We start from the raw sequence: 12,996 nt of genomic DNA on the forward strand, positions 1-12,996 counted from the left end.
ACGATATTAAAGTAAGTATGAATGTAATGTAGCTTTGTATATTTTCTTAATATAGATTGTATTGTTGTTTAAATGTAGATACAAATACAACACATCAGTTAATATCGCTTAACACAATTATATCACTCGTGACATCTTTGTTTACAGATCGACTCGGGAAGATATTCGGGCACAGCAAGGTGCACACAAAGCGAATCAAGTTTGTGACAATAGTGACTCAATAATGTCTGTTTGTAGACCTTGCAAACAGACATGAATTTCATTAGAATCAGCAACGCATGTATGTTACAATCCCAATGTTCCAATGCCCATGAGGTTGGATGGAACCAACCGTGGCAGAGTTAAAAGAAAATAGAAATATTTTTCATATTTCTTCGATAGCCTTGTCGCGACAGGCGCGAATATCTAATGCCACAATACGAATTTCCTAGCGGCAACACTGAACAGCGCCCTCGTGGGTGGAACTGTGGTAAGTTATTCCAACGTGGCAAGTAGTAAGGTTAAACCCGGTATGGCGCGAAGCGTGCGAGTGCATGAAAGTGTAAGATACAGTGAGGAAGCCCACAGCTGTCCTGAGTCGTCTAAAGCTAAGTATTTTATGTTACTTGGTGCTCGCAGTGGTGGTATGGTTTCTCTATGCAATGATCTCCTTAATAGAAGAACAGTAAGTTCGTATGAGTTTAGCTTGCCACGGAACCTGCCGTGGAAGCTATTCCTGAGACCATCTTAGGTAAGGCAGACTAGGTTTCTCTGTCTGGGTAAGACTTGACGTGCCCCAGCTCTCAACTCTGTCTGGGTAAGACTTGACGTGCCCCAGCTCTCAACTCTGTCTGGGTAAGACTTGACGTGCCCCAGCTCTCAACTCTGTCTGGGTAAGACTTGACGTGCCCCAGCTTTCAACTCCACCTGGGTAGACTTGACGTGCCCCAGCGTGCGAGAGCCGTGGCGGCTTCGGCAGCCCGGCTAGAGGTGTGTCGATGTGCGGCAGTATACCTCGGCTCGGATGTTAGGCGTCCGAGTTATCCGACCTTTGATGTGTCGGCGGACTCCCCGCGGGGGGGGTCCTTTGAACCTTCGTTTGGCCGGGTAAGATGGTTCTCCTTTGCTGTAGAGATAATCGTATATGTATAGTAGGTGATGGTTGTATGAGAATACCATATTCATGAGCAATCAAACCCACAGATCTCGGTGGTATACAACTAGCCGCCATAAGTAAAGCGAAGCAGATTGAAGCTCCCCTGGCCCAGGAGAAGTGGATCAGAGAGAGCGAGGACAAAGAATCCTTCATAGGAGATGAAGGTATGTATGCTAAGCATTCTGTTACCCCTACACCCCCACATTAACACATTAGTGGCCGCCTTTCCCCTTTTACGGTCTTATTTATATACCGTACGTGGTTGGGGGAGAGTCGGCCACAATGGTGGTTAATGCTGGGATCCAGCAGATAAAGAATCAAGGCTTATAATATAAATAAAGAATGCAAGGCATACATTTTCAATATAATCAGACATCTTTACTAACAGAAATCATAGATGGCGCTACTGGTAACAGAAGCTGCGAGATATTATTTTATGCGAATATGTTTGAAGTGTTTTCTTACGAAGTCTGGTTCGGCATTAATTTAGGCTCGTTTAAATAAAGAGGCTGGCATTTGTATTTATTAATTGAAGATAATTTGAGTAAATAAGTCATATTTTATATTTTGCGTAACAAGCGGAATATCAATTGTACGGAATGTACGGAGTACCAACTTGAAGAAATTGCATCATGGTGGCCGGAAACAGAACGATTACGTTTCCGTTATGGATGTATTTATGATTTATTTTACAATTAGAATGTAGTTGTAAATTATCAGGAAGAATATTCAGAGATAAAAATAAATAAAAAATATTGGAGCATTTGTCTGTATTTATCAAGTATGATATTCATTAATTTAATTTTAAGAGAAATACCATTGTGTAATAGTGCCTTCGTGTTACCAACATAACCGCAAGAATAGGCTACGCAAGGCGTCTAGTAATGGTGCCAGATGAGGGCAGGTGTTGCTACACTAAGAAGATTACCCACAAAATCGACGGAAATGTACGGATTGTCGGGATTATCAAGATAACTAAAGAAGATGAAGAAATCGGTTACTAAACGGATTCGACTTGGAAAATTTATGCAAGAACTAATTTTCCAATTAGACGGTTAGATAATTAAGTTATAACAAGCTGTGCCTAGATATAAGTAGGTAACCTATTCAATTTTATGACATATTAATTGTTTAATATATTGAAAAATTGGCTGATTTATAGGAGTATAATAAGAAGACAAATAATAGTCGTAATAACTAATAAGTATCTTATAGGAAATATGCGCGTAGTAAAGACGGGTTTGCACTCTATATTTTACTTCGTATGTTTTCTTTTTACTTTAGAATTATAAATTTAGTTTTAAGAATTCGGGTGTATGGCTATTTATAAGGAATCAATATAATTATTATGAGAATTACCGATAAGAGTCCGAAATTCGTTTCATATTTTATCGAAATTTTGGGGGGGAATTAAGTTGACTTTGGCAACATTGAAGGTTGTACAGTACTCGTCCGTCCATTTTGAATCGTTGGCGGAAGGTCGTTGAACAGTCGCGAGTTCCACAGGAAGGTTCCTTAAATTATACAGGTAATCATTGTAAATATTGTAATAAAAAGTGCACCGACGAAGTGATGAGCGTGTAAATAAGTTGGATCATCAAAAATTTGTTCATTTACGTTCATAGGTACAGTGAATTCGCCACCGCCAACCACACCGGACAAGACAAACAACTTTTACATCGGAATTGGCCAAACCCCCGCATAAGACTACTTAATACCCGGACAAGACTACTTCTCGGTAAGTTTTAAACATCTACATTGCAGCAATACAACTTAATTCTTTAAAACAAGAGAATGCGATCGTCATTTACTTCGAAGTGAGCGACGGCGGCCATGATTGTTGTCCAAAGTTTGGGCTAACTTTGGACGTCCAACCAACCAAGGAAAATTATCTAATTTAGTGAAGTTTCTTTCGATATTTATGAGGATCACCATGGAAATACGGGTCTATTACGTTCTTTTATTAAAATATTTTAACTTTCTAGAAATTAACGAAGTGATATTTAGTAGATGAAAATGGACCCTATCATCATGGTAATACGGTTCTTATTAGCGCGGTTTAGAACATCGGATGTACATGGCGGATTTTAATATTTTCACAGTCTATAAAGGACCTTTTTGAACATTTTCTAGGGTCCTTAAGATATATAGTTAGGTATATTTTTATTTCATCATGCATCTTATTGGAAGTTTAGAAATACAACTTACTTCCTTTCTGATTGGGTTTGCAGTTTATAAAAATAACAATTGTGCTGTGTGTATATATAAGCTAACATCTTCTTTACAGGATATTGTGGTGACATTTAAGTGTTTTTAGATTTATTAAATAAGTGTTTCGTGAAGTGTTCCAATAATTAAACAAACAAATGAGTGAAATAAAACTAAATAATTTTTAAATAATTAACTATCAAACAAGTGAAGTAAAAATAAAAAGTTAATAAATAAATAAACCAAACAAATAAACAAAATAAAAACGTTAACTTTCATCATTTTGCAAGCGAGCTTAAGTTAGTGACAGAAGATTTTGTATTGTGGTACCAGTGTATAAACGTCAACGTCACTTACTGATTTTGACATGACTTAGGCTGCTGTAATCTATAAATGATAAACAAAGATTACACATTCGTATGTCAGTGTGTATGTTATGTTGCCTATCATAAATTTATTATTTTACTTCCTTTCATAATAATTTCAAATAAAAGAAACATCTGTTCATAATTAAGTCAATTGTTTTAATTAATTAAATTTAAATGACTTCGACTTTTCTTTCTTTAGTTTCAAACTTGAATGGATTTTAGAGATTTTTAGTTGGATTTAAATTTCAATACTTTGAGATTATTAAAATAAATAATAAGTGGAGTTATTAAAAGTTAATTAACCTAAAATATTAAATTACTTTATTGGTGTGACCGTTCATATTATTAGGGAATTAAGGTTAAACGGGTTTGTTTCTGTGCGTTACAGGCTAGACAAGACTACGGTCTAGACAAACAACAGAATGGACGACATTCTTTTAGCAAGGCTTAGGCTCATTAACGACAAACTCACAACGGACTTAGAAGTAATTCCGGGTACTGTTAATTTAGAAAATTTAGTGCAGGCTCAGATCACATACAGTAAATTAGAAGCAACACTGAAAAGACTTAGCGGAGACCTGACGGAGTACTTTAGGCTGGCTTCGACACCCGCATCTGATGAAATCTGCTTGATAAGTGGACTTCAACTTCAAGCAGAGGAGACTTTAGCTGAACTTAAGGTGAAGATTGACCAGATATCTACATCAAGCAAACCATCAGAGAAGCTGACTGAAGCGAACTCCTCGTGCAGACTTCCTAAGCTCCAGCTGCCGGTGTATAATGGGGATGTACTGGCGTGGTATGAATTTTGGGATGCCTTCAGAAGCAACATCGATGCAAGGAACCTGCCGGATGTTGACAAGCTTTCTTATCTTAAGACTTCAGTCACGGGAGATGCCAAAAAAGTCATTGACGGTCTAGCGACTACAAGCACCAACTATGCTATTGCCGTTACGATACTGAAGGAAAGGTTCGGGAAAACTTCACATCTTATAGACGCGCACTATGCAACATTATATAAAATTAAGATGGCCAAAGGCAGTGCGGATGACTATAGAAGGACTTTCAACGAAATCGAAAGGAATCTTAAGATTTTAGAATCACTAGGTGAGAACATTAACCACAACCATCTGCGCTTCATGCTACTAGAGAAGTTTCCTTCTGATCTAGTATACGAAATAAAACTTAAAGTTAAGGATGATTCCATTCAAGAACTGAGAAGCCACCTGGATAAAATCATCACTGCCAAAGAGGACGCGGAAAGGATATCGGGTAGGAAACGCCCTCAAGAGACAGAAGCTAGTACGGTCGGGACTCTTCATGTGAATGCAAAACGTGCGAGATACGCAAACCAGTCCCAACTACAACACAGTAACCAGAGTAAACAAAACCATCAGGGACGCTTTGATAAGAGACCGGTACTAAAGAAGTTTAAGGGTTTCAAGAAATATGACAATAAAGGAAACAGACCAAACCAAACTTCAACTTCAAACAAAGATCAGGCAGAAACTCAGCGAAGTACTCCAGGGGCTAAGAAGGGATTGGTGTGTATATTTTGCGAAGGGGGCCATTATAATGATAGTTGCCCTGAAGCATCTACTTTAGCAGAAAGGAAGAAACGACTTGCAGGACGATGCTACATCTGCTTCAGTAAGAATCACGTAGCAAATGCTTGCTGGAGAAAGAGAAGGTGTGCCCGTTGTAAAGGAGAAGTACCGCATAATAGAGCATTATGTCCTTTAAATTTTCAGAAGGATACAACGGAGAAGAGTCAGTCCTGACGGTTCTAGAAGAGGGAATCACAGCACTCCAAACGGCAACAGTTTATGCAAGCCCCATAGATGATAAGAATAAACAATTTAAATATAGGCTTCTTTTAGATCCAGGTTCCCAACGCTCTTATGTAACATTCCGGACTGCAAAGGAATTAAAACTTCCCGTCGAAGAAGAGAGTCATCTAGTAGTATTCACCTTCGGCGACGATCCTCCCAGAGAGATACATAGCCCAATAGTCACCCTTCATCTACTATCTAGAACAAACAAGAACATAGTAATACAGGCTAACTGCGTAGAGCATATCTCCAGAGGTTATATACCTAATGTCAAGATGAAGAACTTACCGGAGTCATATACACTAGCGGACGACGGGTCGCTAAGCGGACCTGTACAGATCTTGGTTGGAAACGAATATTACTGCAACATAACTTACGAGAAAAAGGTACAACTGGATAGCAATTTGTTTCTAATCGACTCTGCACTTGGTTGGATAATTAGTGGTAGAGCAGAACCACAGCTTAGAGACGAGTCGTACGTAGTGACTTACACTCAGACTTGCATTGAAACGAAGCTTCATCAGCCAGATCCACCTCTTTGTAATGGAGACATAAAGAGCCTTTGGGAACTAGAATGTATAGGTATTAGTGATTCCCCAAGAGCAACTAGAGAAGAAGAAGCCATCAAATATTTTAATGATACAACTTTAAAATTAAATAATCGTTACACGGTAAGCTGGCCTTGGATAACTTATCCACCGGATTTACCTAATAATTTTGGAATGGCTTTTGGTCGTTTATCAAGCTTATTGAAGCGTATGGATCAAGATACGTTATTAGCATACAGCGATACGTTTAAAGAACAATTAGATAAAGGTATAATAGAAGTTGTACCTACTTCAAGAACGTCAACGGGTAACGTCGTTCACTACTTACCTTTCCATGGAGTACGTCACCGAGGAAAACCTATGAGAATAGTTTATGATGCTAGCTCTAAGAGTAGCAAAGACACCAAGAGTCTGAACGAATGTTTGTACAGAGGACCACTCATGTTAGAAGACCTCACTGGCTTACTTATAAAATTTAGAACTCATCGGATAGGTTTAACCTCAGATATTGAAAAGGCGTTTTTACAGATGGCGTTACACGAGAAGGATCGTGATGTAACCAGATTCTTGTGGCTCAAAGATACCTCTAAACCGGTATCTCAAGACAACCTACTATACCTTAGGTTTTGTAGAGTTCCATTTGGCGTCATTTCATCACCGTTTTTGCTTAATGCGACTATTAAGCACCACCTGTCCAACGCAGAAGATCAGCAAGTCAGACAGAAAGCAAATGACATATATGTGGATAACTTTGTTTCGGGTACCGACACTACGGATGAGGCGATGAAACTCTACAAAAATCTAAAAGGATCTTTTCAAGACATTTCAATGTCACTCAGGGATTGGAGTTCGAATTCTAGGGAATTTATGAAGAAAGTCTCTGATACATGTAAAGAAGATAAAGTAAAGGTACTTGGTTTGGAATGGGACATCAAAAAGGATACTCTCCAGTTGAAACCTAACTTACAAGAAGAAGCTGTCACGAAAAGAGGAATACTGAAAACTATTGCATCAATCTACGATCCATGTGGTTATGCAGTACCTTATACCCTATCATGTAAACTCTTTTTACAAGAGCTTTGGAAAGCTGGAGTGTCATGGGACTCACCATTATCAAGCGAACTAACGGAAGAATGGAACAAGATCCGACAGAACTTAGAAGCCATTAGGAAGGTGTCGGTGGACAGATGCTACATGAAGACACCAGTGGGAAAAGGCTACCAACTACACTGTTTCACCGATGCCTCTCTACAGGCTTATGCAGCATCAGTCTTTTTAGTTTGCGGCTCGGAGAAAAGCTTCATTATTGGTAAATCCCGTCTGATACCAATAAAGGATCAGGAGAGTCTCAAGATACCCCGTCTTGAACTTTTAGGAGTACTGATTGGCAGTAGACTGATAAAGTTTGTTCTTAAGTTTCTCCAGCAGAAGATAGTAAGGCAAGTCTTATGGACCGACAGCCAGATCGTCATAGAATGGTGCAAATCTGACAAGCTATTGCCACCCTTCGTTGCCAGGCGGATAGAAGAGATCAAAACAAATAAAGATCTGGAGATCAGATACCTTCCATCAGACCTAAATCCAGCTGACGTCGGCACCAGACCCACCTGTTCAAGAGAGGACAGGGAGAAATGGCTGAGTGGTCCACAATTTATAGTTCAAGATCCGAAGACGTGGCCAACAACTTCTGGCGGTGGACCAACCAGTTCTCTCTTGATTGGGGAGGGTCTTGGGATCCAAGAAGACGAAGAACTGATGGAAATAGTTGATCCAGACATACACAATGTTAGTCCGATGGAAACGGAGGAGAGTACAACTACAAAGGAAGTAGCGAGTCAAGACAATGATCAGATGCCGGATCAGTTACTAAATTTGAAAGAAATTCAAGCTGAATACTTTCCTCTAGAGGTAGAAGGAAAGGTAACTAGTCTAAGTTTGAATTTAGGCGTATTTAAAGACATAGATGAGTTACTGAGGTGTAAAGGTCGTATGAAACACGCAGACTGGTCATTTGATAAACGCTACCCTATACTTATACCGAAAGATTCAGATTTCACCAACGAAATTATAATGAAGACTCATCAAGAAAATAAGCATGTTGGAGTAAGTCACACGCTAGACAAGATAAGGGAAACTTACTGGATACCACAAGGAAGAAGCCAAGTTCAGAAGATTTTGAGGAAGTGCTCCGAATGTATGAAGCATGACGGAGGGCCATATAAACTACCGGAAACTCCTGCGTTACCAAAAGAGAGGGTCAATTATAGCTCTCCATTCACATACGTTGGTACCGACTATCTGGGACCACTTCTAGTTAACAATGGGAATGGCAATTGTAAAAGGTGGATTAGCCTCTACACATGCTTAGCCGTAAGAGCCATTCACTTAGAAGTTGTAAAGGACTTAACTGCGGAAGAAGGTTTAATGGCCTTACGTAGAATGATTTCAGCAAGAGGTGTACCTACCTTAATAACGTCTGATAATGCGGCTCACTACAAGTTACTCTCAGAGATTCTTCAGAACCCATACTGCGTAGAGAAAGAGATAAAATGGAAATTTATACCACAATTAGCACCATGGCATGGAGGATTCTATGAGAGATTAGTTGGTTTAGTTAAAAACTGTATGAAGAAAACATTACAGAAACATTTGTTGAATGACACCCAGCTAGTAACAGCGGTGAAAGAAATAGAAGCAGTTCTTAAGACGATACGGTAGGGGTCAATTCTCCATACAAACGCTCTCGACTATTTCCTCCCTGGTTTTTGAAGATAGAGCAATGACTTTTTCAACACAGATTGTTATTATTTTTATCTGTGTCGGACCGTTTTGATTTTTTTGATATTCTGCTTTTTAAAGACTGAAAGAGCCAATCAAAAATTTCCAAAAACGGTCTTTTTCATTGTGGCGCAAAAAAAGGTGTGATACTCAAGATTGGTAACAATTAACCAAAAAAGCTAAACGGTCCGACATAGATTATTTCATTGTTATTCAGAGTCTCAAATTTCGTTCCGATTGATTAAGTTTTGAAGGAGGAAAGAGTCGAGAGCGGAACCTCGATTTTAAAGATTTTTTTGATATATCTTTTGACTGAGTTGTTCTTAATGGACAATTTTTTTTCGATAAATCTAGTTAATAACACTTGTATATTTAACTAAAATTCCCAAGTTGAGAGGGGGGCTCCTTTCCATTTAAGCATTTTCGCTACCATATCCTCTTAACACAAGACCCTTAACTTACGTAGATTCAGAGCCGGATCATGTACTAAAACCTTCAGACTTTCTTACCATGGGAAAGTGTATCATTATGGAAACTTCAGATAAGGATCCTACAACGTCGCAAGGGACGGTGACTAAGGACCACTTAATTAAAGGTTGGAAGAAAGCACGGATAATTCTACGAGAATTTAAAGAGATGTTTGAGAACCGGTATCTCCTAAATTTGAGAGAAAGATATTCCCACCATCCTAAAGAACCTAGAGTAACATCAAAGTTAGCACCTAAGATAGGTCAAATCGTGCAGATTAAAGGTGACACGAAGAACAGGATAAATTGGAAAGTTGGGAAAATAGTATCTTTAAAGGAAGGCGCCGACGGTTTATGTAGGGTCGCCAAGGTACGAGTAGGAGATACAGAGTATACAAGATCTATCGCGCATCTCTACCCGCTAGAGATCGAAGATGGAGAAGAGCAGTGCAAACAAACATCATCTTATGACGAAAGTGTTGAAGAACCGGTGCAGCTTCCTGATCTTCCACGTCCATCAGGCAAGGATGACCAGACAGTGGAATCCCTCAACGACGTTGCTGAGCCTTCATCTGAGCAGAGATTCACTCATGAAGTTAGAGATCAGCAAGAAGAAGTACAGCCTCATGCCTCGCCAGTAGAGGGAAAGTGTTCCTCTAAACAAGCGGTTGAGTTTATGTCTAGTGAGTTAAACGAGCCTAAGCCTAAGTCTATGTCCGAACCAGAGCCACTCGCGGTCGTCGACCTCGAGTTTTACGACCAGAATGATCCCGAGTCACACCACCTAGAGGAAGTTACACCAGAAGGACAACACGAAGAATCAAGACCTAAGAGAGCGGCAGCTCTCCGAGCCCTTGAGAAGATCAAGGAATGGACCAGCAATTTAGTCGCCGTGCTGCTGCCTGAGGCGGGGTGTGTCGCGACAGGCGCGAATATCTAATGCCACAATACGAATTTCCTAGCGGCAACACTGAACAGCGCCCTCGTGGGTGGAACTGTGGTAAGTTATTCCAACGTGGCAAGTAGTAAGGTTAAACCCGGTATGGCGCGAAGCGTGCGAGTGCATGAAAGTGTAAGATACAGTGAGGAAGCCCACAGCTGTCCTGAGTCGTCTAAAGCTAAGTATTTTATGTTACTTGGTGCTCGCAGTGGTGGTATGGTTTCTCTATGCAATGATCTCCTTAATAGAAGAACAGTAAGTTCGTATGAGTTTAGCTTGCCACGGAACCTGCCGTGGAAGCTATTCCTGAGACCATCTTAGGTAAGGCAGACTAGGTTTCTCTGTCTGGGTAAGACTTGACGTGCCCCAGCTCTCAACTCTGTCTGGGTAAGACTTGACGTGCCCCAGCTCTCAACTCTGTCTGGGTAAGACTTGACGTGCCCCAGCTCTCAACTCTGTCTGGGTAAGACTTGACGTGCCCCAGCTTTCAACTCCACCTGGGTAGACTTGACGTGCCCCAGCGTGCGAGAGCCGTGGCGGCTTCGGCAGCCCGGCTAGAGGTGTGTCGATGTGCGGCAGTATACCTCGGCTCGGATGTTAGGCGTCCGAGTTATCCGACCTTTGATGTGTCGGCGGACTCCCCGCGGGGGGGGTCCTTTGAACCTTCGTCTGGCCGGGTAAGATGGTTCTCCTTTGCTGTAGAGATAATCGTATATGTATAGTAGGTGATGGTTGTATGAGAATACCATATTCATGAGCAATCAAACCCACAGATCTCGGTGGTATACAACTAGCCGCCATAAGTAAAGCGAAGCAGATTGAAGCTCCCCTGGCCCAGGAGAAGTGGATCAGAGAGAGCGAGGACAAAGAATCCTTCATAGGAGATGAAGGTATGTATGCTAAGCATTCTGTTACCCCTACACCCCCACATTAATATATTAGTGGCCGCCTTTCCCCTTTTACGGTCTTATTTATATACCGTACGTGGTTGGGGGAGAGTCGGCCACAAGCCTCACTTGGTGAGATGAGATAGATCACTTGGTGCCTAAAAAGATAAATATCCTGTTTGTGAAAGATCGGTTGCAATAGACTAGGTACTTGACCCTTTTCAGGGTTCTGTACCTCAAAAAGGAAAAACGGAAGCCTTATTAGGGAGGACCACTCGTGCGTCTATCTGTTCGTCTGTCACAGCCCACTTCCTCCAAAACTACTGAACCGATTAACTTGAAAGGCACACATATTTAACAGTTCACCTGGGACCTAAAGACGGACGCGTAATATAATTAAGAAAATTTTATTATAGGGGCCACTTCTGGGGGGTAAAAGTGAAAGTTAAAAGTCAGTTTTTGAATTATATTGTGTTACATATCAAATGAAGGAACTTTAAAAAAAAAAATTGCCAAAAAAAATTACAAATTTTTAATCAAAAATAAGTTACATACACTTTCAATACCTAAAATCTATAAATATTGTTTTTTTTATGTCAAATACTACAGAAGACAATCATTTATTGAGATTGTGCCAAATTCGGTATGATTCTAGTAGCCTACATTATTGACAAAAGAAAACTATACAACTAGGGAACAAATCAAATTATTTTATTCAATATTTTTTGATTTGTTCTTTTTTCAAGTACCTAGTCACACTACTATATATAAATTATAAATTTAAATAGTATAATATATCTTTTTATTAATTTAAATAGATATCATACACGAAAGAAAAAACGACAAGGCCCACTGGTGGCCGAGCCGGGAATCGGGCTAGCCGCGTAAGCTGAAGACCCGGGTTCGATTCCCGGCTCGGCCACCAGTGGGCCTTGTCGTTTTTTCTTTCGTGTATGATATCTATTTAAATTAATAAAAAGAAAACTATGTTATTTTGAATCTGTCATTAATTTTTGAAGAAACAAAATACAAACGAAAGCAGCCATAACATGGCTCAAAGCAATTAATACTTGACCGCCATAATGACATGAGTAAGCTTTATCTTCATAACTAAGCGACGAAGTGAAATAATTTAACTTCTTTCAACAGCGTTCCATATTTTACACGCCAACAGTTTTCTAATCAAATTAAAATTTCATCGGAATCTCGCAGGGTGGCGTACTGGCGTACCTATTCTGCATTTTATTTTTACAACGTCCTTGAAGGGTGGGGTGGCCAGATTAAAAATACCACCCGCAAAAGTTCTGGGCATGCGGGGCATTTGAAATATTGCAATGTGTGCATGAAGAGGCTGATAAAAGGACTTTTATGTGTGAGGATTAACTGAATAGCAACTAAATACGACTTTTATAAAGCGGAAAATGTTGCCTCTTTTTTACAAGAATTAATTTAACTTAATGTGTAGGTTTTTCCTTATACTGCTATTTTATGTAGAATGACGATAATTATACAATTCATGGTCATTACATACACGTGTGTTCGTGATGGTTTTTGTAGCTAGGCAAATATTTCAGCAAAAATATTAGTTTCAGTAGTTGCCGTTTCAATAACTCAGGAACTTTGCCTTCATTAAAGTGTGTAAAAATTAAAAATCGCCTAAAAAATGTTTGAAAAAGTCTTGGTATTTGTGAATTATTTTACCAGTAATCGGATGTAAAATCAGGTGTTTTGGAATGAATAAATAATCTGAAACTGAGATGACGTTCATGAAATTTGTAGCCTTAATTATGTACCTACCCATTATATGTACAACTTTTTCATTACTTTATATGG

General features: G+C 39.6%; 2 protein-coding genes across 2 annotated transcripts; both read left to right on the top strand.

The window, feature by feature from the left end:
* The first annotated feature begins 2,837 nt into the window (after positions 1-2,837).
* Positions 2,838-7,085, top strand: LOC125234026. Its single transcript, XM_048140205.1, has 2 exons — positions 2,838-2,873; positions 4,100-7,085. The coding sequence occupies exon 2, from the start codon at positions 4,134-4,136 to the stop codon at positions 5,490-5,492; it is 1,359 nt and encodes a 452-aa protein (XP_047996162.1). The 5' UTR covers positions 2,838-2,873; positions 4,100-4,133; the 3' UTR covers positions 5,493-7,085.
* Positions 7,086-9,313: 2,228 nt separating this feature from the next.
* On the top strand, positions 9,314-11,274 carry LOC125233987. The gene is made up of 2 exons (XM_048140167.1): positions 9,314-10,336; positions 11,050-11,274. The coding sequence occupies exon 1, from the start codon at positions 9,380-9,382 to the stop codon at positions 10,274-10,276; it is 897 nt and encodes a 298-aa protein (XP_047996124.1). The 5' UTR covers positions 9,314-9,379; the 3' UTR covers positions 10,277-10,336; positions 11,050-11,274.
* Positions 11,275-12,996: the final 1,722 nt, after the last annotated feature.

The sequence above is a fragment of the Leguminivora glycinivorella genome, chromosome 15, assembly GCF_023078275.1.
Source record: "Leguminivora glycinivorella isolate SPB_JAAS2020 chromosome 15, LegGlyc_1.1, whole genome shotgun sequence".
NCBI lineage: Eukaryota > Metazoa > Arthropoda > Insecta > Lepidoptera > Tortricidae > Leguminivora > Leguminivora glycinivorella.